At 42.1% G+C, this 27,473-nt stretch overlaps 1 protein-coding gene across 2 annotated transcripts; it reads right to left on the bottom strand.

Annotated features, from left to right (window-relative positions):
• Nucleotides 1-328: 328 nt before the first annotated feature.
• Nucleotides 329-27,473, bottom strand: LOC141148694 (NXPE family member 1-like). Of its 2 annotated transcripts, none has more exons than XM_073636341.1 (7): nt 27,355-27,473; nt 20,213-20,312; nt 19,424-19,528; nt 6,455-7,176; nt 3,494-3,555; nt 2,648-2,866; nt 329-1,489 (listed from the first exon to the last, which is right to left on the bottom strand). In XM_073636341.1, the coding sequence occupies exons 2-7, from the start codon at nt 20,276-20,278 to the stop codon at nt 945-947; spliced, it is 1,719 nt and encodes a 572-aa protein (XP_073492442.1). In that variant the 5' UTR covers nt 20,279-20,312; nt 27,355-27,473; the 3' UTR covers nt 329-944. The 2 variants fall into 2 exon arrangements, with proteins under 2 accessions (XP_073492442.1, XP_073492443.1); XM_073636342.1 differs by having other exon boundaries at nt 20,213-20,309; nt 27,355-27,459.

The raw sequence follows: 27,473 nt of genomic DNA, 5'->3' as shown, positions 1-27,473 counted from the left end.
TACATTCCCTGTTCTGTCCCCCCCCCCCCCCCCCTCATTCTGTATGCCATCTTATATTTTCCTTGTGCATCCAAGCCTCATTCCAAATGCCCTGCTGTACATTCTTTATTCCACAACACATCATGTTGTATGCCATGCTGTACGTTCCCTACTTCACAAAGCATATTTTTTTATAAAATATGCTATACATTCCTTTTTCTGAACCTTCTTATTCTATACAATATATTTTTGGTTTGGAGGAAGATATCACGGGCACTGCATCCCAAATGTTAGACTAACGAAACCAAGCCAAGTAGGACTTTTGAGGTGCCAATTAATGAACACAAAATTAAAAGAGTATAATAAATTTATTAAGTCATCTACATAAAACCACATAAAAACAATGCGTGATTCTTTGCTGCTGTATATAGTCCGTTAGTACTCATCCTGTGTGCCATGGTGTACGTTTCCTTTTCTCCAAAGACTTATTTTGTATACAATGCTTTGCTTTCCCAATTTGTGCTGCCCGTATGCCGTACTATATATTCCCAGTTCTGCACCACCTCATTTCTTTTGCCATGCTGTACGCTCTACCTCTTTCTGCATGCTATGCTGTATGTTCCCTACATGTGGAAGTTCACTTTCAACCACACCCTCTAAGTTGAGATTGTGTCAAGATATTGGTTTGACTTTAAAGGTGAACGATATGCTTTGCTGCTCCCATGTTTTACTAAACTTTAAGTTCACTTGTTTCCCAGCTGATCTGGAATTTACCAAGAAGAACTCGAGTCCTTTGCTATGGAAAGAAAATCCTTGGATTTGGCCAACTTGGACTGTAGCCCCCACAGCCACTAGGCAAAGTGGTCTGAAAATAGTGGTGGTGATGATATTTACTATTAATATTCCTTCTTCGATTATTAATAATTCCCTATCCAAAGTCTTTATCTAATATCTTCTGCTCAATTTTATGAAGCTTGTGTAAAGGACATGCTGATAAGGTTCTCTAGAACTTTCAAGGGAGGATGGATAACATTGCATGCATAGGCAATACTCATGTCCAAGCCATCGACAAACCCAACGTTCAACCCTTGAAAAATCTCCCGGAGTGCAAGATATTGGACATGGCCGTGGAAGTCACTGAAGCGTTCCATGTCTATGTCCATGTCACGGGCATTTTCCTCCTTTATAATCACTCTGGTGCGTGGACTGCGGATAAAGAGCCGCTCTATCGCTCTCCGGACATTGATAGCCGACCTGATGAAAGTTCGAAAGGGGAAAGGCCTGAAATGCTGACCTAAAGTAAGAATGATGATAGTGTTTTCTCCTCCGCCAATCTGGTCAATTTGGCGTGCCATATAGGCATCTTCTTTGATGGAGTAGAAGGTTTTGCTAACAAATGGAAAAGTGTGTTTCTTCCACTGGACATAAATAAACTTTTCGAGGTTAATGGCCAAAAGAGTCTTTTGCCAGGACTGCATCTCATCTTCTGTGTGATTGAAGTAATCCACAACTTAAAGAAAAAAAAACAAAACAATTATGCTTAATAAGACTCCAGGTGTTTTGAAAATGTTCCTCTTAAGGGAAGGAAGGAAGGAAAAGCGTTGAATGCTTACTTTTAATTTTCTCCACAGAGAATGGACCTGAACATAAAGCGTGGCGATTCCTATCTAATAGGCAACATCTGGAAATAAAAATGATACCCTGAAAAGTTTACCTTTTGCTTTGAATGCCTCCTAAAATTTGCAGTGCACCTTCTGTGCTTTGATTCATATAGCTTTATACTTGCATTGTGGGATCATGTAAGGCAGGGATCTCCAAACTACGGCCCTCCAGCTGTTCCGGAACTACTTGTTCCATGAGGCATTGTAAAACTCTGACATTCACAGACATGACTAGGAATGATGGGAATTGTAGTTCCTGTACAACTGGAGGGCCATAGTTTAGAGACCCCTGATGTAAGGCACTACTGCCTCTGGCTGCTAGTCCCGTGAGATTTGGTCGTGCCACCACTGTGCTTTTCACTATTCTCCTTGCTGGAGAGAAAGCTGTACCTGAGGACCTGCATTGCAAATATCTTCCTGCCTTTGCTTTATTTATTCTAGTTCTTAAAAAATTCATCAGATCAACAGTCACTGGGTGGTAGCCCTGAGATAAAGATGCAAAAAACTGACTCTACCAAGACAGTTGCTTCCACACAGAAACACAGTGTAAAACAAGGCATGCTAAGTTGGTAATGGACACAACCTCTCCAGGACTGATCCTTTTTAAATATGTTGAATACTGCAGGATTTTTAAGTTTCCAAGTGGTGGAAAGAAGGAAGGAACATCTCAAGGAAGGAAGGAAGAAAAGTGTGTAAGAAGTAATGTAGGAAAACAAAAAAAACTCAAAACATATATAAGAGGTGGAGAGATAAAGAAAGAAAAAAGTAAAGAAGATCTCTGGTAAGGAAGAAAGATCTAAAGGAATGAATGAAAGAATATCTCTCTAAAATTACTTTTAATATTCACTGTACAGTGTAATATAAAGTATGTTGAATGCAGCAAAGGTTTTCATTTTTTGCTTCCTGAGTGGAGGATCATAAGAAAGGATGGAAATCTGAAGAAATGAGAAAGGAAGGGAGAGGGATTGAAGAAAAACCTAAAGAAATGAAGACTCCTCTATACTTACTTTTAATATTCTCTGCAAAGTGTCTTATATATTGGCGAACTGTAGAATCCCCCATGAGGAACAGTTTTTTGCCCTTGAGAAAGTCTTTCAGCTTATCATTGTCATTGAATTGTGTCATCTTACAGTGGATGGGCTTCCACACATTGTATGAGAAATATCCACTTGGGATGGGATAATAGGATCCTGCTCTACACTTATCAGTGGGTTCCTTCTGTTTTCCTAAATTGAAAAATACAAATTAGGCACTGCTTGTGAAACCTTAAATCTGACATATTATTTGTTATTACGGGCTGGAACACTGGTATCTACAATGGGTTTGCAGAGCCCGGGCTACCAGATACAAGCAGAACTCCAGGAAAAAAAATCACAAGGAAAGTTACATGCAGCATTCTGAGATTTCATTTTAGAAATAGATTATATGAAGGTCAAGTATATGTCCCATTAGCTGTGTAGATTTAATGGACAAGCACATTAGAGAGTTCAGTCAGGGACTCTCATTCAGGGACTATAATTACATATTTGTTCTTATTATGCACAAGGTGAACAAAAGTATGTTGACACCCCTCCAAATTATTGAGTTCATGTATTTCCAGGGGATAGCAGTATTAATGATATAGCATACAAGGCCATTTTAAACAACCTTGTGGTTACAGTTTAGAGATGGCCCTTTTTTTCCAGCATGACTGTCCCCCTGTGAAAAAACAGCTCCATAAAGATATCATTTTGATAGGAAGCAGGAAGTATTACAAAAGCCACCTCTAAATTGTTGTTGGATAAATGTTACCTTTTTCAAGCTAAAAACACATTTTCATTTTGATGAACTGAATTCAGTAAATGGAAACTTACTGCCACAGCTGGCAACTTTAATGGGTTTTAAAGGCTTTGAAACTTCCAACCCAATGTTTGACCTAAAAAATAACAATAGTTTACTAACAAATTCAGTTTAATTATAATTAAAACCTCTTCTTGCCACATGTACACATATAGACCATATTGCCAAAAGTATTGGGACGCCTGCCTTTACACGCACATGAACTTTAATGGTATCCTAGTCTTAGTCCGTAGGGTTCAATATTGAGTTGGCCCACCCTTTGCAGCTATAACAGCTTCAACTCTTCTGGGAAGGCTGTCCACAAGGTTTAGGAGTGTGTCTATGGGAATGTTTGACCATTCTTCCAGAAGCATATTTGTGAGGTCAAGCATTGATATTGGGTGAGAAGGCCTGGCTTGCAGTCTCCACTCTAATTCATCCCAAAGGTGATCAGGTTGAGGTCAGAACTCTGTGCAGGCCAGTCAAGTTCCTTGTGGGAGGAAACTGGAGCAGCTGGGCAAAGCCTCCCAAACAGGAGGAACCTATGAACCTCATGTTGAAAGTGTTCTTAGTGGGAACTGAAAGCAGGGTCAGAGTGCTGCTGCAAGACAAGAGGACTAACCAAATCCACTATATTGTCTTATCAGTGTAGCACCCTCTACCTTAGGTAGGTAGGTGCTAGAGTAGTGGGTTTGTTTTTGTACTGTCAGCACAGGTAAATTTAGACAGGCCTATGCTGTGAGCTAGGCCTGTTTGTTTTGATCTGGGGGCAGGGGAGTGGTTTAGTGTAGCAGCAGGTGATTGACATGTACTTCAGCTCTTGGGCGCCTCCTTTGGTTTTCAGAAGGTTCTGGAAAAGAGACAGGGCAGAGAGCTGGAGTGACATGGGGTGTATGTGGGAGCCCTGACCAATCCCCAACTAGGATTTGCAGTGATCAGGCCTCCTATATATACCCATGGTCAGCCTGCTGTGGGAGGAGTTGGATGAACTGAATGATGGAGTGTTAGACTGTCGTGGTCTGAGAGAACCCCCTTTCTGGGGGGGGGTGGCCTCAGGCCTGGAGCTCGGGGTCTGGGAGGGAGCCTCTCTCTACACGGTCATTGAGAGGTGTCCTGGAACAGGAGCAGGAAAGAGGACAGTTGGGAGCACTGCCAGGCAAGTCATTCAGGAGGGATCCATGCCGGGGTCGGTGAGTGAAATGCACAGTGGAAAGCTCTGGAAGACACATGCCAGGAGTTGGACATGAAGCCAGAGGGAGAGACTGTTAGGTTGTTGTGAAGTCAAGTTGCTGCAGCCAGGAGGGCTGGCAGGATTTGCATTGGGCGTGCTGGGATCAGTAGTCCACCAAGTGTCAGTTAGAACATTTATTCTTCTCATCTAAAATGGTTGCTACAACAAAGGGGACTGAAAACCTCTGCCTGTAATGAGCTATCAGGAAAACGTTAGGACTTATTCAGAGTGAGGCCTAGCCATATGCTAATGGTGACAGGAATCTAGATTTGGACAGTGAAGTGAAGCAAGTGATCTCAAGTAGTGTGCTGGAGGAGATGTGCAGAGGAAGAGACTGTCAGATCTAGACTCAACTACTTTTATTCTACTTAGAAGTATTCATTATCCGGGCATCCCATGTCCCTTTTCCCCATCCAAGTTTAATCCCCTAATAACAACAACAAAAACAAGCAAGAGACTATTCATTGTCTGGGAAAGTGTGCCAAAATGGATGTCTGACCAGCAGGGTGAAATGTGTGGATGTAGAAACACGCAGATACCCCACGGGGCCATCGCTACATCAATCAAAATTTATAACTTAATTTTAGCTGCTACAATAGGTGCTTTTCCATACTTACATACAAAAATAGAACAGACACCTTGTGGAAGAAAGAAGAAAAATACAGCTCCCGCCAGAGGCATATCCAAAAAAGTGGGTGTGGCGAAAAGTAGGGTTTCTTCATGGCAAGGTAAATCACATCTAAAATGGCCTTTATATAAAAATTGACATTATACAGGTGTTTTTTGCACTAGACACATGTCAGCACACCACTATCCCTGATGAAGCCTTTTTAAAAAGCAAAACATGTTGAGTTTTGGGCACTTTTATTATCACCTTCACTCTATTATCTCATCAGAGATTACAGTAGATATTTGAGTATTGAGAGAGCTGGTGGAGGTTGATATACTGGCTCATATATAGGTATATTTTTAGAATTGATGGGACATTAATGCCTTTTTCAAGGTGACATGGAGGAAGTAATCACATGTAGCCAGTATATTCAGAGAATCTCCATAGACATATATATCCCTGTTAACTCTCTGCAGGAAACACGGGTACAACATGGACGTTTAGAGGCTTTCAAAATAATTTTTAACAGAAAGAAAAAGAGGTGATAAAAGACAGTATACATTGGCTGTAGCCCCCAACTATTACAGAGGCATACGCTGCCCCTGTCTAGTCCATCCCTGATAGTTCTGCCCAAATCAAAAGTTACCTTTTTTATAACTGGAGCATTGTCATCCACTAAAGCTTACCCTCCTATTCACACAAATTGTTGTCTTAGCCAATAAACTCCCACCCACCAGCATGGTGGGCATTTCCACACACTGTGTGACATTGCAAGGTAGAGGGCACTGTTGAGGCTGATGTTGTGATCTAAGGATATGGCCCAGGACACAGCATTGGACTGAAAACAAAGATGCAAAACTGTCTCAGCAAATCTGGGAAAATGGGCATCTATAAAGGAAGGATTAGATCCTCCTTTGGATCTTTACTGCTGTCTGGGTCCCAAATAAGCAGATATCCCTTTGCTTTTTGTGAGCTCACCAGGACAGGAAGTGAGTGTAAATCTCTCCACTACGGACACAGACTATCATACAAACTTGAAAAATGTTATCTTTTCACAGAAATCGTTTTTGCTTGGCTTCAACCAGGAACCCATGGCAAATTGGGTGACACGGTACACCGTTTCCGAACAGTAGGCTGTCCACTTGTGTGCATTACCTGTTAAGAAGAAGCTGCTCAACCTCTGTAAGATAGGAATGATCTCGGTTGACGGAATTCATATGGGTCAGGGCTTCACAAGGATAATTTTTAGGCTTAGCACAAAAAAAAGCCTCCTTATCTCTTTTATCGATATAGGCGCAGACTTCCTGCTGGGTGTCAAGATAGAACCCACATTCGCTGTTGGCATAGCTCGTAGCACTTGTGAAATTTCCAGTGTACTTAATATTGTCAAAGCCTTGATTCCTGCCACGCCATAAGGCAGAGACGGCCTCACTTGGGTGCATTAGGACTATAGATATGTTCACAGTGCCCTCCCAAAATAAAGTGAATTTTACTAAATATGTCCCATTATTATAATCTTGTATACTGCCGCTAGCACTGCTGTTTGTAGCAGGTGAGTATATTCTGGCTCTTAAATAATCGCCACCATATGTTTTTGGTGCTCCAGAATAATCGTATGCATCAACCCTCACGAGCAGTGGGTCTTCCACACAGTAATCGTCTTTTCGGTTAACAACAGTCACTTTGGTCTCCTCCGCGCTGGTTGCCTTTTGCATGTCATCGATGGTCACCTTGGGAATGAGTGTGTCAATTTTATTGAAAACGTCTTCAATTCCATCATTTTCATCAGTTTCCATTGGTGCAGGGATGGACTGTGTAACGCTACAGTCTTTTTGTGGTTGGTAGTTACATAACTGGAGCATGTTAATTTTAGGGACCTGAAACATATGTAAATTGTTTTTAAACCATAGTTTTGCATTAAACAACAAGGCATGCTTCATCTATAACTTGTTCTTTGAAGGGTTAGTCCCTCACCCACTGGCTATCAGTCTCACTTTTCCTATTTTACTCCCTTAAATGCAAAAAATAAAATCTACAGAGGCTCCCTTATGGTATTACAGCAGGTGGGCGGAGCTGAGAACAAGGGTAAAGAAATGTTGCCACTGGGATACAAAAGAGGAGCTTTATCAAAGTTTTCACCCAACTTTCAATCAAGATTTACACTATTTTTCCTAATTCAATTTCGTATGACAGTTTTGGGAATCTTAGCTGCAAACATGTTTAATCTGACCCCAAGGGGCAGATTTATAAAGCAGTGAATGTGTCACTCACCAGACACACACCTATAAGATTCAACTACTGTGAATGTTTGGTAAATGCCAGACTCTCTGCTTTATAAATATGCCCTCAAGTGATGGAAAAATCCAAAATTGTAACTGGAAGCTAGGGATTTTGCAGCTGTAGTGGCAACTCTGCATATGGTCAGTTTTCAGTGAGTTTCTATGTTGAGAATGTTCTCCCTATCATATCTGAGCAGCCCATGTGGCTATAGAGTCACATATGTGGGTGCATAGACAGTGGTAAATGAGAACCCACTCCCTCCCTTCTCCTTCATGCCTATGAACCAGCTAAACACAATGGGGGCGGGATATTACTGTAAATATCACTGGCAGTGAAGGGGTTAACACTAAGTGGCGATCAAGGGGTTAAATGTGTTCCCTGGGAGGTGTTTCTAACTGAATGGGGACTGAGCTGACTGAGGAGGAGAGAGATCGCTGTTCCTGATCACTAGGAACAGCAGATCTCTCTCTCCTCCCCTGTAAGAACAGGTATCTGTCTGTTCACATTGACAGATCCCCATTCTGGCTCTCGTTCCCGTGATCGTGGGTGGCCGGCGGACATCGCGGCCGCTGGCTCTCGTTCCCGTGATCATGGGTGGCCGGCGGACATTGCGGTCGCCGGCCACGCGCATCGGGTCCCCCGCCATATGCACGTGCCTGCTACGGCTCCTTAAAGGAGCTGATGTACACCTACAGTGATTTGCGGGAACGTGCCGACCTACCGCCATATAAAGATGGCGGCTGGTCGGCAAGTGGTTAATTGGTAGAGGGGTTCCCCTCCAGTTCTTTTTACTTTGGGTGAAAACTTTGTCACAGCCTGTCTGCAGGAAAACATAAGCAGGAGGAGCTTCTAGTCCCCTCCTGCTGGTCACATATTGAAAAAAAAAAAAGGCCTTTTGAATACAGAGTGAAAATAAATAAATAATATCAATTAACGGTTTTAAATTGTCGTACAAATATATATTTGAAATTAAATCTGTATTATTTTTTGCCAATAACATGGTGCACGTGGATTTCTGCCAGTCACAGGCTGTGTCACACTCCTTCAGCCTGTGTCTTAGAATAAGAGGGAGGTGAAGCCTCCATTAATCTACGTGTAATATCCCACCCCCATTGTGTTTAGCTTCTTAGTGGGCATGAAGGAAGAGGGAAGGAGTGTGCTGTCATTTACCACTGTGTATACACCCATATGTGTGACTCTATATTCACATTTGCTGCTCAGATCTGATAGGGAGAACATTCTCAGCACAGAAACTCACTGAAAACAGAGCATGTGCACAGTTGCCACCACAGTTGCAAAATCCCTAGCTTCCAGTCACAATTTTGGATTTTCCACCACTTGGGGGCATTTTTATAAATCACAACAAGCAAAAAAATCACCGCGCTAACATAGGAAACCCCCCCCAAAAAAACAATTTTTATAAATCAGAGAATCTGGTGTTTATCAAGCATTCATTGTAGTTGAATCGTCCAGGTGTATGTATAGTGACACATTCACTGCTTTATAAATCTGCCCCCTGGGGTACATTTATACATGTTTGCACCCAAGATTTGCAAAACTGTCATCCAAGATTGAATAAGGAAATTTAGTGTAAATCTTGAGTGAAAGTTGTGTGAATCTTGGGTGAAAACTTTGTCACATGACCCAGCTCTTCCCCAGCCTGTCTGCAGGGAAACATTAGCAGGAGGAGCTTCTAGTCCTCTGCTGCTGGTCACATGTTTAAAATGAAAAAAACAGCTATTGGAATACAGAGTAAAAATGTATAAATGTCATGGCTGGCTCAGCCCTTCCTTCTCTGAGCTGGCCGCTCAGCTGTTGGCTAATTGCCAGCTCTCATCTCTCTCCACAGTTAACCAGCTGTTGTGGATCTGCTCGTCAGTCCCGCCTACTTAACCAATTCAATACCAGGCACCTTCCCGCCCAGACCAATTTTCAGCTTTCAGCTCTGTCGCAATTTGAATGAAATTTGCGCGGTCATGCTACATTGTACTCAAACAATTTTTTTATCATTTTGTTCCCACAAATGGAGCTTTCTTTTGGTGGTATTTGATCACCTCTGCGTTTTTTATTTTTTGCGCAACAAATAAAAAAAGACGAAAATTTTGAAAAAAAACAAGTTTTTCTTTGTTTCTGTTCAAAATTTTTGTAAATAAGTATGTTTTCTTCTTCAATGACGGGCACTGATACGGCGGCACTGATGGGCACCGATGAGGTGGCACCAATGAGGTGGCACAGATGAGGTGGCACTGACGGGCACTGATAATGGGCACTGATAGGTGGCACTGATGGGCACTGATAGGTGGCATGGATGGGCACTGATAGGTGGCACTGATGGGCATTCGTAGGTGGCATTGATGGGTACTTAGGAGTGGCACTGATGGGTACTTATGGGTGGCACTGATAGGTGGCACGGATGGGCACTGATGGGCACTGATAGGTGGGCACTGATGGGCACGGATGGGCACTGACAGGTGGCACCGATGGACACTAATGGGTGTCACTGGTGACACTGATTGATGGCACTGATGCCTCTAAGGGTGGCATTGCTGGGCATCACTGCTATATAATGGTGCCAATCAGTGCCCATTTGTGGTCACTGATTGGCACAGATTGGGCACTGACTGGGCACATTGGGCACAGGTGGATGGCCATGGGGTACATACCTGGCCATTCACATGTTGCCCCCTTCCCTGGTGGTCCTAGTGGCGATTACTGGTGGTCCAGTGTGGTTATCTGAGGGGGGGCTGCGCTGATAAACAATCAGCGCAGACCCCCCCTGTCAGGAGAGCCGCCGATCAGCTCTCCTCTACTCGCGTCTTTCAGACGCGAGTGAGGAAAAGCCGATCAACGGCTCTTCCTATTGACATTGTGATCAGCCGTGATTGGACACGGCTGATCACATGGTAAAGAGCCTCCGCCGGAGGCTCTTTACCAAGATCGGTGTAGCGGTGTGCCAGACTGACACATCGCTCCACTGATCGCTGTGATGCGCGCCCCCGCGGGCACGCGGCGGCATGTTATCCTGCTGGATGTCATATGACGCCCAGTCAGGATAACTGAACCACCACCCGGCCATCATCTGTTATGGGCCGGGCGGGAAGTGGTTAAAGATCTCCAGCTCACTTCATTCCTGCCTTCGCCTTGGTCACATCACAAGAAACCATCTCCTGCGTTCCTGTTTAAAGACTGGCTTTGCTGACATCTCTTCTGGCTCCTTATCCTGCTTGCTGTTCCTCTACTTGGATCCCTGACTTCTGGCCTGGCTGATTACCCGATCTGGTTACTGAACTCTGGCTTGGATGACTACCCGATCCGGTTACTGGACTCTGGCTATGCTTTGACAATGCTTACTCTATTTACCTTTTTATTTTTTATTAATAAACAAGTGTGATTTAACTGTACTTCTGTCTCAGTCTGGTTCATGGTTTCTGACAATAAATAATATTCATGAACTGTTTTAAATTGGCATTCAAAAATATATTTGACAGGAAATCTTTATTTTTTGGCAATAACTTGGTGTGGGTGGATCTCTTCCAGTCACAGGCTGTGTCACACCCCTCCAGCCTGTGTCTTAAAATAGGAAGGAGGTGAAGCCTCCAATAATCTACATGTACTGTATACAGTAATCAGTGGCTATTTTTAGCTCCGATCGCTGTATAAATGTCAATGGTCCAAAAAAAGTGTGAAAGTGTCCGATCTGTCCGCCGCAATGTTGCAATCCCGCTAAAAATTGCAGATCACTGCCATTGCTAGTTAAAAATAAAATAAATAATAAAAATGCCATAAATCTATCCCCTATTTTGTAGACCCTATAACTTTTGCGCAAACCAATCAATATATATTTATTGCAATTTTTTTACCAAAAAAGAATACATATTGGCCTAAACTGATGAAGATTTTTTTTTTTTGGGATATTTATTATAGCAAAAAGTAAAAAAATATTGTGTTTTTTTTTCAAAATTATCGAAATTTTTGGTTTATAACACAAAAATAAAAACTGGAGAGGTGATCAAATACCACCAAAAGAAAGCTCTATTTGTGGGGAGAAAAAAAAGGACATCAATTCTGTTTGGGTGCAGGGTTGCACAACTGTGCAATCGTCAGTTAACCTCCCTGGCAGTATGATTATTTCGGATTTTAGGTGCTGAAAGCGGTACCATTATTTTGCATGGAAATTTGGCGTTTTATATTGTAGGTCTGTAAATCTTAACAATAACACACTTAAATCTGTCCAAACCAGAGTCTAGTAGATATCCCGGGTATGATAAAGTTTGAAACACAAAAACATAAATTATAATATAATAAATAAAAATAAATAATTAAAAAAAATTTTTAAAAATAGTAATAAAATAAATTTCCCCACAATTCACTATCGCTCAATTCTGCAAGTGTTCTAATTTACTATCGCTGTTTTCTAGCTGGTCTAAAGCCACTTTTGACGTAAAGGGACACTTTTTGGTTGCTATGGACAATCTCCAGTTTCCAGGCAGAAAGAACAGTGTATATCATGTAAAACTGCATGCAGGGCATGGGCCAGAGCACTGGGGACAAAAGGGATGTGAAATCATTTCATACAGTACTGTAATCTGTAAGATTACAGTACTGTATGTGTTATGGTTTTGACAGTTTTTTGAATTTGCCGCCAGGCTCCGCCCCCGTGCGTCGCGCCGCTCGCAGGGAACGGAGCCTGGCACGGAGAGGCTTCGGAGGAGGACGGAGCCCTCGGACACTGCGGGGGACATCGCAGGATCCCGGGGACAAGGTAAGTAACGCCGCCCCAGGATCCTGCAATGTAATCCCGAGTGTGGCTCGGGGTTACCGCTAATGGTACTGAATTTTAACCCCAAGCCACACTCGGGAATACCGCCAGGGAGGCTACAGTGTTGCACTGCAGTATTGCAAAAAATGGCCTGGTCATTAAGGAGTAAATCTTCATGACTGTAAGTGGTTAATAAAGGACTGTAAGTGGTTAATAAAGGACTTCAATGGCTGTGGAGTTGTCAGTGAATGTAACACATCAATCAAATATTTTCTGAAGGTAAAAAAACAACTTTATTATAACAAAGATGAAAACAACTTTTGGGGGAAGGTGACCATTCAATTCAACTATTTAAAAAGATTGCAATGCTAAAAAATACATCCAATCACGTTGAGCAGCTTAACAATTGAAATTCACAGAGTAGTTCCAGATATTCTGTTCCATTGAGTTTCGCAGAGTATATTTGCTTCCTTAGGGAACTTCAGGAGCTATATGGCAAATAATCGTGCCAAAAGGGGTGTTATTCCATATTTTTATCATTACAAATAAGATAAGATAAGATAAGATAAGATAAGATTTTTTGTCATTGTAAAACAAATCACATTGAAATTACATTTCTACTCCACACATTTTTTCAACCATGCATTTACCACATAGGATTTAATTATACCAAAAAGTGTGTAATATATATAAATATATAAAAGTATCCCCATATTATAAAAGTATAAAAAGTGCCCTCATATTAAAAAAAAAACAAAAAAAAAAACTAAACAAGACAATAAAATAAAACTATGTAACCTCTTTCTTTTCATTCCTGCATTGATAGCCTTAACAGCCCTAGGGAAAGAAGCTCTCTTTAAATCTATTTGTCCTTGTTTTAATCACCCTATACATACATACATACAAATTATGGATCAAAACAATGGTGAGTACGCTCATTTTGCTTTGATTCATAATTTGATTATGTATGTATTTGTAATTATGTAAATATTCTTCTTTTTCCTATGAATTCTTGGGATGTGGCTGTAGATGATTGTCCCATATGCTGGCATATATCTAGATAGTGTCCCCCCCCCCCCCCCCCCCCCCCCCCGATTCACACAACTTTCACTCAGGATTTACACTCATTTTCCTAATTCATTCTCGAAAGACAGTTTTGCGAATCGTGGGTGCAAACATGTATAACTTGACCCCAGGGGGCAGATTTATAAAGCAGTGAATGTGTCACCAAACATACACCTGGAAGATTCAACTACAATGAATGTTTGGTAAATGCCAAATTCTCTCCTTTATAAATATGCCCCTTATGCCGCGTACACATGAGCGGACTTTCCGGCAGACGTGGTCCGGCGGACCGGACTCCGTCGGACAATTCGATCGTGTGTGGGCTCCAGCGGACTTTTTTTTCCCCAAAAGTCCGACGGACCTAGAAATAAAACATGTTTCAAATCTTTCCGACGGACTCGAGTGCGGTCGAAAAATCCGCTCGGGCAGCTATTGGCTACTGGCTATCAACTTCCTTATTTTAGTCCGGTCGTACGTCATCACGTACGAATCCGTCGGACCTTGGTGTAATCGCGTTTAGGCAAGTCCGATCGTTAGAAAAGTCCGTCGGATAGACCGTCGGACCAGTCCGGTCGAAAAGTCCGCTCGTGTGTACGCAGCATAAGTGATGGAAAAATCCAGAATTGCGACTGGGAGAGGAGATGAGAGTAAAACTCTCCATAGATCCCTCTTAGGCAGATACACTATATTGTCAAAAGTATTGGAACACCTGCTCTTACACACACATGAACGTTAATGGCATCCCAGTCTTAGTCTGTAGGGTTCAATATTGAGTTGGCCCACCCTTTACAGCTATAACAGCTTCAACTCTTCTGGGAAGGCTGTCCACAAGGTTTAGGAGTGTGTCTATGGAAATGTTTGACCATTCTTCCAGAAGTGCATTTGTGAGGTCAGGCACTGATGTGGACAAGAAGGCCTGGCTCGCTGTCTCCACTCTAATTCATCCCAAAAGTGTTCTATCAGGTTGAGGTCAGGACTCTGTGCTGGCCAGTCAAATTCCTCCACCCCAAACTCGCTCATCCATGTCCTTATGGACCTTGCTTTGTGCACTGGTGCGCAGTCATGTTGGAACATGAAGGGGCCATCCCCAAACTGTTCCCACAAAGTTGGGAGCATGAAATTGTCCAAAATGTCTTGGTATGCTGACGCCTTAAGAGTTCCCTTCACTGGAACTAAGGGGCCAAGCCCAACCCCTGAAAAACAACCCCACATCATAATCCCCCCTCCACCAAATGATTTGGACCAGTGCACAAAGCAAGGTCCATAAAGACATGGATGAGCGAGTTTGAGGTGGAGAAATTTGACTGACCTGCACAGAGTCCTGACCTCAATTTAAAAGAACATTTTTGGGATGAACTAGAGCGGAGACTAACGGCCAGGACTTTTCGTCCAACTTCATTGCCTGACATCACAAATGCGTTTCTGGAAGAATGATCAAACATTCCCATAGACACACTCCTAAACCTTGTGGACAGCCTTCCCAGAAGAGTTGAAGCTGTTATAGCTGCAAAGGGTGGGCCAACTCAATATTGAACCCTACGGACTAAGACTGGGATGCCATTAAAGTTCATGTTCGTGTAAAGGCAGGTGTCCCAATACTTTTGGTAATATAGCGTTTCTCCTCTTTTCCTTTTCTTGTGATAACTGTACAATGTGATCACCAGGACAAATAGAGAGAGTAAATCTCACTTGTGAGACACAGAAAGCAAGAAAAGCCTGACAGAAGTTATAACTCTTCCACACTCTATCCAAAAGGAAAAAAAGTGTGTACGTCACTCCTGCCTATTCCTTCACCCAGACCTTTGACCAGGCTAGTTTTATAATCTTGTTGATGGTGTTATTACACCTTATCTCTAGAAACACTCCCACTTTTAGACATCTGGATACCGTAAATAGTTTTCCTTGTAACCCTGTGCTAAGCCAGTAAAGCTTAAAGTGGTTGTAAACCCACATGAAAAAAAAAAAAAAAAAAAGACCTGCAAGACAAAGGCATAATGAGCTAGTATGCATAGCATACTAGCTCATTATGTAATACTCGCCTGAGATCGAAGCCCCGGCTGATGTGCCCGTACACAGCACCGGCCGGCGACATTTCTCCCCAGAGTTACTTCCGGGTATCGAGGCTCCGGCGCTGTGATTGGCTGGAGCAGCGATGACGTCATTCCTGTGCATGCGCGCGGGAGCCGCCGGTAACGGCACACTCACTGAAGCGTGCCGTTTGCTTCAGTGCACATGTGCCGATGACGTAGGCACATGCAAAATACGGGGGATATCTCCTAAACTGTTCAAATTTAGGAGATATCCGGGGTAGCTACAGGTAAGCCTTATTATAGGCCTACCTGTAGCAAAAAGTGGATTGTAATGCCGCGTACACACGAGTGGAATTTCCAACAGAAAGAGTCCGATGGGAGCTTTTCATCGTATATTCCGATTGTGTGTATGCCCCATCGGACTTTTTCCGTCAAAAATTCAGACGTACTTAGATAGAGAACATGTTCTATATATTTCAGACGGAACAAATTACTATCGGAAAAACCGCTCGTCTGTATGCTGTTCCGACGCACCAAAAACGACTCATGCTCTGAAGCAAGTACAAGATGGAAGCTACTGGTTACTGGCTATTGAACTTCCGTTTTCTAGGCCTATCGTACGAGTTGTACGTCACCGCGTTCTGGATGGTCGGAATTTGGTGTGGCCGTGTGTATGCAAGACAGCTTGAGCAGAATTCCGTCGGAACTCGGAAAAACCTTCAGAGTTTATTCCGACGGCAAAACCGGTCGTGTGTACAGGGCATAATGCCGCGTACACACACGACCGGACTTTCCGGCAGAAAAGGTCCGACGGAATCATTCCGTCAGACATTCCGTCAGACATTCCGATCGTGTGTGGGCTTCATCGGACTTTTTCTTTCTAAAATTCTGACGGACCTAGAAATAGAACGTGTTTCAAATCTTTCCGACGGACTCAGTTCCTATCGGGAAAACCGTTCGACCAAAAACGACGCAAGGGCAGCTATTGGCTACTGGCTATTGAACTTCCTTTTTCTAGTCCCGTCGTATGTCATTGCGTTCTAAACAAACGGACTTTGGTGTGATCGTGTGTAGGCAAGTCCGTTTCAGCTGAACTCCGTCGGAAAGACCGTCAGTGTCTACTCTGATGGAAAGTCCGATCGTGTGTACGCAACATTAGGGTTTACAACCACTTTAAAGCTGGCCATACACTAGAAGAATTTTGTTTTGAAAACTTTTTTAGGGCAGTTTTTTTAATATTCAGATCTTTAGGAGGGTCAAATTGACAATAGTTTCAACCACAATGATGAAAAAAAAAAAATCAAAAGGGCAGGATGGAAATTTCCACACTAATGCCCCGTACACACGGTCGGATTTTCCGACGGAAAATGTGTGATAGGACCTTGTTGTCGGAAATTCCGACCGTGTGTAGGCTCCATCACACATTTTCCATCGGATTTTCCGACACACAAAGTTTGACAGCAGGATATAAAATTTTCCAACAACAAAATCCATTGTCGGAAATTCCGATTGTGTGTACACAAATCCGACAGACAAAGTGCTACGCATGCTCAGAATAAATAAAGAGATGAAAGCTACTGGCCACTGCCCCGTTTATAGTCCCGACGTACGTGTTTTATGTCACCGTGTTCAGAATGATCGGATTTTCCGACAACTTTGTGTGACCGTGTGTATACAAGGCAAGTTTGAGCCAACATCCGTCGGAAAAAATCCTAGGATTTTGTTGTCGGAATGTCCGAACAAAGTCCGACCGTGTGTACGGGGTATAACACATTTCTAGCAGTGAATGTGGTTTTCCGTTTGGGAAATTACATTCATTTCAAAATCAAGTGTAAAAAGCAAGCAAAATTTTTGAAGTGCTTTCGAGCAACATTCGAATGTACTGTGAGAATTTTCAGAGGAATGTTCGTACGAATGTTCACGTGAAATTCTATTAGTGTGTGGCCACCAAGCTTAAGACTGGAATCTGACTCTAGGCAGCAGAGATATTTTTTTCTCATTCCAAAAAGTTTTAATTATGATATATTAACCACTTCCCGTCCAGCGAGGTACCCATATGTCGCTGGACTTTCGGTGGTTATACTGGGATGATGCCTACAGCTGCAGGTATCATCCTTGTACCGTTTTTTTACAGCCAGCGGTTGGCTTTTTTGTAATAGCAATTGCTATTACAAGCAGTGGGAGCTGACGTCCCCCCTCCCCCCTCCCGCCGCCTTCTGCCAATCTCTCAAGCTCTCCTGTCCCACTAGGGGACCCGAGCAACCAGCCAGCGCGCCCGCCGGCTGGCTGGGCAGACAAACAAAGCTGGGATCAGCTTTGATCGTCTGTTTATAATAGTAACCCAGAAGTAACCATCAGCAGATTTGAAAATCGAAAGCATTCAGAAACGCTGGTCTTGGTGTTTTTTTTAATGCTTTTAAGTGCAGAGGAGGGATTTGGGGTCTTATTGACCCCATATTTCTCCATAAAAAGTACCGGTCACATGTCTATTGCTTTCACAAGGATGTTTACATTCCTTGTGGCAGCAATAAAAGTGATCAAAAAAATTAAAGCAACAGTGTAAAAATAATAATATAAAAAAACGTAATAATAAAAAAAGAAAAAAGAAAGTGCCCCCGTCCTGTTTTTGCATGCAAAGGCGAACGGGTGCTTTGGTCCTGCACGCATGCAAAGAGCAATCGTCCCACACATGCGAGGTATCACCACGAATGTCAGATCATGGGCAGTAATTCTAGCACTAGACTTCCTCTGTAAATCTAAAGTGGCAACCATTAAAGGCTTTTACAGGTCTATGGATAATAAAAGTTATGTTGTTTGTTGTCCTGGTGCCGTTGCACAGACAATTTAAAACGTGACATGTCTGGTATCTATTTACCTGGCTTAACTTCATCTTTTATATTTTACAAACAATTTGGTTATGTATTGTGTTTTTTTGCATTAAAATTCAAAAAAGTGTATTTTTTCCCCCAAAAATTGCGTTTGAAAAATCGCGGCACAAATACCACGTGGCATAAAAAAATTTGTAAAACCCACAAATTTATTCTCTAGGGCCTCTGGTTTAAAAAAAATATGTCATGTTTGGGGATTCTAAGTAATTTTCTAGCAAAAAACACTGATTGTTAAATGTGCCAGAGAAGACCTGGACTGAAAGTAATTAAAGTGTATCTTTAGGTAAAACTTTTTTTTTAATTTATTTTGGAAGTGGAGAGGGGTTAGACTCTCTATCAGGCTTTTATTGATGTCTTTGCCTTCATTGGGGGAGTTTACCCTTTTGGTCCTGGTGACCTTAGCCCTTTAAGTGGTTGTAAAGTCTTGTTTTTTTCCTATAAAAATAACAAACATGTTATACTTACCTGCTCTGTTGCAGTAGATTTGCACAGAGCAGCCCTGATCCTCCTCATCTCTGGACTTCGCTGCTCCTGGCCCCTCCCTCCTGTTTAGTGCCCCAACAGCAAGCAGCTTGCTGGGGGGGCACCTGAGCCAAGACACAGTTCCTTGTGTCCATTCAGACACGAAACCCCGACCTGGCCCCGTCCCCTCTCTCCCCTGATTGGTTAGCTGACTTTGATTGACAGCAGCCGCAGCCAATGGAACCACTGCTGTGTCTAAGCTAATCAGGAGGGAGAATCTCGGATGGCTAAGACACTCGTGGACATCGCTGGACAGAGAGGGATCTCAGGTAAGTATTAGCGGGGCTGCTGCACACAGAAGGCTTTTTATCTTAATGTATAGAATACATTAAGATAAAAAACCTTCTGCCTTTACAACCACTTTAAGAATGAAAGTGGGGGGTTGTCCCCAGAACAAGAGGTAAAGGGAAATCTTCAATGTCCAAGAGAGGAATTCCCATTACTTTGGGAGATTTCCACCAAATTCCTGTTGCTCCTCTCTCCCTGTCCCTTTCCCAATAAAAAACAAAAATCAAAAAAACACCTTTCACTTTACATACCCTTTAATATTTAATGCACACATGAACTTGGTGTATAGTACCTGCACTTTTTTCAGACTGAACCCCAAGAAGATTATGGCAGTTACTGCTGCCACTATCATGAACGATTTGAGAGACAGCTTCATGTTTCGCAGATAAGTTGTCTCCTGGAAGACAAACAGAAGGCAATGGGCATTATTTTTAGTAGCCAAAGAGAACTTGTCCTGAGAGTGGAAGCTCTGATCTCATGGTAAGGACACTCTTATCTAGAAACAGTGTTAGTTCAAAGGCAGGCTAGGGAGCATAGGCGTGCGCACAGGGTGTGCCAGGTGTGCCTGGGCACACCCTAATCGCCTTGTGTGGTGCATATTCCCCCCTGTTTAGACCACTGATGTTTCATCCCCAAAAAAAAATGTTACAAAAGAAAATAATTTTTAAAAAAATAAAATAAACAAAATTACACTGTCCACTGCCCTACTGACACCATCAGTACATATACACATGCATATGTATTTGAGCTTTGGGGTGCACACCCTAATGCAAGAGGCTGCGCACACCTATGCTAGGGAGTCTTCAGTGTCAGCCTCCAAATGAAGGTCAAGTGAACCAGTCAAGGCACTCTAAAAAAATGAATAGGGAGATAAAAAAAAGAAAGAGAGAAAGGAGGGAGAGATCTAGAGATGAAGAGAAAGGAGAGAAGATGGAAGAAAAATAGAGAGGGAGAGAAAAGACTGGGAGGCAGGGGAAGAAGCCTGAGAAGAAAGAAGGTGGATACAGTAATTAAATGAGATAAAGAGGTAGACCACTGGCATTAAATAAGTATGAGACTCAATTATAATGTAATTCATTACCTGTTCATTCCTCTTTGAATTCATGGAGGCAGGAATCATCCTTCCTTCATGGTTGCTGGACCACATGAAAGCCACCCAGCCATCAGGAACACCACAGCTGCTGTAGGACATACCAAAATCAATGAAGGGCCAAGCTATTGAAGAACATGAACATACTGTAGGTGGTGTGTCTTTCTAGTGACACAGAACACAGAGGATGAAACCACAGAGAGCATTGTTCTTAAAGGGCATGGTTTAGTGCAGCCATTCTCAGCTAGGGTTCCTCCAGTGTTTTCTAGGGTTTCCTTGAGCTGTGACTGACCTCCAGTCTATGGTGCCTGTATCATTTTGGATCCTAGCCTCTTGGTAGAGCCAGCTGCATGACACTAATGATCTTTTTAACTGCTTTGCGGGCAATCTTTCCACTGACCACCAATATAAGGCCGTTTTTCCCACTGACCACCAATAGAAGGGACACTCATTCCACTGGCCACCAATGTATTCATTTTTAGCAGTAGTTCCTTGAGACCTGGAGACCTAGGGTTTCTTTGGGGTAAAACGATTGAGAAAGGCTGGTTTAGTGTGGCAAAAATTTTCACATCTACCAGTATTTGGTACTTTACGAATCTCGACACGTGGTCACATGACATCTTAGAGCCGCAAAGGAAGTTGGTACTGGAAGACTCCCCCCTATCCTGCGCTGTGGTTATGGGTCTGACCAGGAGGCAGGTATCTATATATGTCCTGCAGGTCCCATTCTGATCGATGTTTGAATGGTAAAATCATTCCACTAAAATCCACCAGTCAAACATTTCATAATATAATTGAACCATGGGGAAAGGCAGAACAAATGCCCCATGTTCCCCAGTCCAGTCTCCTTAATCTCTGTCTGATAATAGCATCTGGTAAAGAATAAATTTCAATGTATACTTAGTGTATACATTGGTGAACTTTTGTTATTGGAGGATTATTGACCCATATTACAGTGTTAAATTAAATCATTGGATAATTCATGTTTGATGCAACTAATCTCACTGATTACTGTTGTAATTTACTGATGTAATTTAGGTTTTTGATGTTTTTATATATACTGCATAGTGATGCAACATTGATGCTCTGCAATTTTGAAACTCTATTAACCTGTACAAAGTTACATAGTTGGTAAGGTTGAACAAAGACACCAGTCCATCCAGTTCAACCTGTGTGGGGTGCCTGAGTTTATCACAATAATCATTCCCATATCCCTGTATATTGCACTTGTTCAGATACCCATCTAATAGTTTTTTTTGGAATTATCAACACTGCCACCACTGCTTGTGGAAGGGAGTTCCACATCCTTTCTGCTCTGACAGTAAAGAACCCTCTATGCAGTTTAAGATTTAAACGCTTCTCCTCCAGTTTCAAAGAATGGACGCATGCCTTTTTAAACTACCTGAATTTTTTTTTTTCTGGGTATAGAGTAGGATGGAGCCGAATTGTCAGTGCCTGTAGAGAGCAAAAGAATGCAGCCTGGCCAAACAGGCAGGTATCCAGAGAAGTTGTGAGGCCTAAGATTTTCCTTCTTGTCAGGAACCTTTTCCTGCTGCTAGTTCTGGCCCTATTAGGTAGGATACCTGTCCCTACTCTACTAACTCCCAAATGCGCACCAAACCTGGGAGCCAGGGCCTTAAAAAGGCTCTTCCTGACCCAAGATGGCTACCAGAGTCAAATGGGGTGGCAGCATCCAATGGGATAGCTTTCCCAATGACCCAGGAAACCATAGAAGAATCCTGTTCCTCCTGACTTTCTTCTCCAACTACAGTGCCGCTGTGGGAGAGCACCACCTGCAGTGAAGAAAGTAGACTGCACCTGCCTGCATGCTGCTTCACAAGTCATTCTTTGCTGGAATAATGATGTTCAGCAGCAGGACCCTTTAACCGCTTCCGGACCAGCCGCCGCAGTTATACTGCGGCAGGTTGGCTCCCGTGTGTGAGCCGTAGTAGCTGTACGTCGGCTCTTTAAGACGCCTCCGGCGGCGCGCCCAAAGCGTATCCCCAGAGTCAATGCGAATGCCCTGCAGGAGCGATGACCGCCGGGCACCTGCGATCGCTCGTGACAGAGCAAGAACCGGGATCTGTGTGTGTAAACACACAAATCCTGGTTCTGTCAGGGGAGAGGAGACAGATCATCATGTGTTCATACTAAGTATGAACACCGATCTTTCTCCTCCCCTAGTCAGTCCCATCCCCCCCCCACAGCTGGAACACACCTAGGGAACACAGTTAACCCCTTGGTCGCCCCCTGGTGTTAACCCCTTCCCTGCCAGTGACATTTATACAGTAATCAGTGCATTTTTATAGCACTGATCACTGTATAAATGTCGCTGGTCCCAAAAAAATGTGTCAAAAGTGTCCGATTTGTCCGCCGCAATATCGCAGTCCTGATAAAAATCACTGATTGCCGTCATTTCTAGTAAAAATAAAAATAATAATAAAAATGCCATAAATCTATCCCCTTTTTGTAGACGCTATAACTTTTGCGCAAACCAATCAATATAGACTTATTGCAAATTTTTTAGTAAAAATATGTAGAAGAATACATATCGGCCTAAACTGAGGAAACATTTAAAAAAAAAAATGGGATACTTATTATAGCAAAATGTAAATTATATTTGTGTTTTTTTCAAAATTGTCGCTCTTTTTTTGTTTATAGTGCAAAAAATAAAAACCGCAGAGGTGATCAAATACCACCAAAAGAAAGCTCTATTTGTGGGGAAAAAAAGGATGTACATTTTGTTTAGGTACAGTGTCACACGACCGCGCAATTGTCAGTTAAAATGTCACAGTGCCGTATCGCAAAAAATGGCCTGGTCAGGAAGGGGGTAAATTCTTCCGGGGCTTAAAGTGGTGGTTAAAGAGAGAGAATTGGCTGAAATATACATTTTGAGAAAAAAGAGAGCAGGTAAGTGCTTTATTGCAAGAATTAGGATTCTGGCCAAACTGGCATGCAGCAGCACAGTTTTAAATAGCAAAGCCCAAATTTGCTAGAGAAAAAAACACAGAGGTTTTATTACAAGCATTAGGATACTTCAGAAAATATAGCAGTGTAAAATTGACCAGCAGCAGGACAGTTTTAATCAGGGGTAAAAGGCCTAACTTGTGTATGCCCAACTTTTATTTTTAATGTGGGATAGGGGAGCGTGGTGAATGTGAGCAATATAATGTGAGGTAGTTTGGGTACACATTGTTTCTGCATTTAGTTTTTTTTCTTTCAAACAATACAGTGGCATGCTGAGAAAAAAAGGAAACGAACAAGTAATTATTCCACTGTTCTGCATTTTTTATATTTGATTATATATATATTGTATGACAATTGAAATAAAGTGAGACCTGGCGCAACCCAATGGCAGGCCTCCATCCCTGATATAGGTTGCAAAAAAGGAAGGGAAAAGTGGGACTTTGAATGAGGCCTGTCATTGCAAATGATGATAATGAGATATATAGATGTATGGAAATTGTAAAATGTATTGTCACAATCTTAATAATCATACCCAACTCTTAAAGAGACATTTGTATCGAATAAATTGGTAGTCAAAATGACTTGCTGGGCCCAGCCCAAAGGCTGAGTTGTAAGTAATTGACATGTTGCCATTTTTTGAGAATTTTTTCCTTTAGAGGGCACTATATAACAATCAATATCCATGTACCCATTTCTACAGTAGACTCCTTCATCACACTACTGAAAGGTGGCTGAAATATCACAAAACGCATCGAGTATCAAAAGATGCCAAGCCATGCCTGGTTTCATTATGTATTCTTTCATGCATTATATCATTTTATTCATTTGATGTATGAGTCATTTATGGATTTACCAGTCATGTTCATGTGATGAGTTGTATCACTTGTTTTGTACTCTATATACCAATCATGTTAATCGATCAATTGTATTGTATGCTATGAGTATTTTATTTTAAGTGTAAGTCATTTTGACTACCAATTTATTCGATACAAATGTCTCTTTAAGAGTTTGGTATGATTATTAAGATTTTGACCATAAATTTTACAATTTTCATACATCTATATATCTCATTATCATCATTTGCAATGACAGGCCTCATTCAAAGTCCTATATATATTGTATGTACAATTTTTTAATTAAACTCATTAACTTTGAATTGTTTGTAATAGTATAAGTCAGCAGTAGCTATTTTATGTTTTGTATTCTGTTGCAAGGAATCATTTGTCATCATGGCTACAGATAAACAGTCAGTCCTTGCGTTCGTCACTAGGCTCCCTACCCTGAGGAAGTCACGTGACCATTAATGCAACGTGTTGGGCGGGGCCTGTGATGTCATTTCTGGTGTCTCTTGGAAGGTGGTGAGGAAGCAATTACTGACGGCTTTTATATTACATGCATTACTCAAGATGTATTAATGTGAGTGCATAGAGGGTATTTTAATAAAGTGTTTTAAGTTTACATATTGTGCTATTCCAGGGCTTTTTTTCTCAGATAATATGTGCAGGAACTCAACCATGCCCTGCACACACCCTGGGCACCTGTATCCCCCTTCTCCCCATCCTGCAGTCAGTGGGAGCCACTTAGGAGATCTGAGGGAGCCAAACTGTCACTTGTAAACACAGAAGTCCGGCTTCTGTGATTCCAGGTGACAGCTTGGCTGCCACAGAGTGATAGTAGGGTGTGCAGGGAGCAGAGGGCCTGAGCTGGAGGTGATGGAACTGAGTTCACCAAGTTCCAGCTGAAAAAAAGCCCTGCGCTATTCCCTCTATATATTTGAGCAATTATGTGACGTGGAGTTAACTCTGGCAAGCCCCTTAAAGGGGACAACACGCATGAAGGTGGTGAAAATAGCCGCATGGTGAATCCGTAAGGCTGATAATAGAAATTGCATTTGCTGACCTTTTAGGTCAGTGTAGAAGTTGCCTACAAATTAAATTATTCCGCGCTTACCCCAATGGTGCAAAAAAGAAAAAAAATATATGAGGTGAAAAAAAAACAAAACAAGCAATTAATAATGTGTTTGGTGCTGCTGCTTATAAAAGCCTGAATACCCGACTAAAACATCTGTATATAAAGGTATAAGAGCGCAACCAACTTACCATTCATGATTATAAAAATAAAAAAAATCTGTGTTAAATTCAAGCAAGAAAGATATTAAATCAAGAAAAATATTAATAAAACAAATTCAGTCCACAAAAAGTCCAAAAATCTGTGTTCAATCTGTGGTAAGTGATATGTGAAATCCAAGAAAAAAAGTGCTCCAGCAGGTGCTTTCCACAAATAAATACACCCTGCTTACCAGAGAGGTTGGGTCTCAGGTTATAGAGATCAAATTCTCCTTCCTGATGAGATTAGGATACCAATATGTCGATAGTATTCCTTGTGAATTTTGAATCCATGACAGACACTGTCTTGTATGGAGGGCAATAGAAGAGAAAAACTTTAATTTATCGCTGCCTCTACCTTCCTAGATGTGTTTGGAGCAACCAGAAAACATCTCCTGGGTAGAAGGTGAGCGACCACTGGACCCAGAGGTGATTGGTGGTTGAAGAATCATTTTTGGAGCATAATTTATCTGTTTCAAGTGTGGCCTTTTTTGGGACTTGGACTTTTTTGAGCACCGCAATTTCAATGTGGACACTTCATTTGTTTTATAATTGAGAGCACGTTTGTTTTATCACATCACAGAATGGTTTTTGAATCAGATGTACGTAACTCCTCCATACCTGTTTTGTCATATGTTGACGCCATCCAGGGGAGACCTCTTGTAACGAAAGGTCCAGAGGAGCTGGTAAGCGGATATTTCAGTCTTTGGTGGTGGCACTGACGCACAGATCACTCTTTAAGGTGTTGGATGGTGGAGATGCACATCAGGAGTATCATCACATCATTTGGGAATAAGATTTATCATCACATTACTCTCGTTACAGGAGGTCGCCCCTAGGCGGCTTCAACGTATGACAAAACACGTATGGAGGAGTGACGCGCTGATGTCAACATTACCCTTGAGTCCTGGAAGAATGGGTTGTTTGGATGTGTGCCAGCTGGTGCACCAAACTTAAGGTGAACTTTCTTCAACATTGTTGTAGGTGCAATAATTTTTATATGTGAATAAAGTTTTAAGGATCTTACACCATGTGGAGCTTTTTTATGCTTTTGGTGAATCCTGTGATAATCGTACCAAATTAAGGAGTACGCTAAGGGCAGGTGAGTTCTGGGAACTGGCAAAGGTCTTGCCTGGGTTATAGCCACAAGTGCAAATGACCTCCTGTAACGAGAGGTCCGCAGGAGCTGGTAAGTGGATAATTCAGCCTTTAGTGGTGGCACTGATGCACAGATCACTCTTTAGGGTGTTAGATGGTGGAGATGCACATCAGGAGTATCATCACGTCATTTGGGAATAAGATTTATTATCGCATCACTTGAGGACATTCTTTTTTTCGTTTTTGTTTTTTGCCTATTAGCACAACTCTATAAAGATAGGTCATACAGTACATAGCTGGCTTAAGATCTCCCTATGTAGTTTGTCAGCTTTCCCTATGCTTTCTCTTCAACAGCTTCCAATTCACTAACACTATGGGAGTTATTTACTAAGACTAGAGCGTGCAAAATCTGGTGCAGCTCTGCATAAAAACCAATCAGCTTCCAGGTTTCATGGTCAAAGCTTAATTGAACAACTAAAGTTAGAAGCTGATTAGCTACCATGCACAGCTGCACTAGATTCTGACTACTCCAGTTTTAGTAAATTTCCCCCTATGACTGCTCTGTGCCCCCTCCCCTTTATAATGTAGGGACTATCTTATCCAAAAGCCCCCTTACTGGCTCTTCTGAGCCTGCTGGTGATGATTCAAAGGCCATGCATTGCATGAAGGTTTAAAAAAAAAAATCCTCGTCAGAGAATATTGAACTCGCAGGATTGACTTCCAACCCATGGTAGTTAAAAACCCAAAATTCATCCCTAGCCACAAGGTTAATCGTACAACTATGAGACCCCAGCAGGGGAAAACATAACAAAAATGATGTTTCTAACTTTGTGAAAAAGCCAGCAATTCAAATATTCATATCTCTTCTCTAAGTAGTAACAATTTCAATTTAAAAGACATTATACTGCTCAGTGCTTAATTAGAATAAGAAAAAGTACATTTTAAATGATACAGTTCACCTACTGCAATACAGGGTCCTATCATTGTTCAGATAACAGGACTGACGAATAATCCGCAGGTCTTGCAGTCCTTGTAGACACTTGTTGGCTGATTTCTCTTTACTGGTTTACAGCTCAGCTTGT

Source organism: Aquarana catesbeiana, linkage group LG06 (assembly GCF_042186555.1).
Source record: "Aquarana catesbeiana isolate 2022-GZ linkage group LG06, ASM4218655v1, whole genome shotgun sequence".
NCBI lineage: Eukaryota > Metazoa > Chordata > Amphibia > Anura > Ranidae > Aquarana > Aquarana catesbeiana.
The sequence above is the reverse complement of the archived record's forward strand: the minus strand, read 5'-3'. Positions and strand labels throughout refer to the sequence as shown.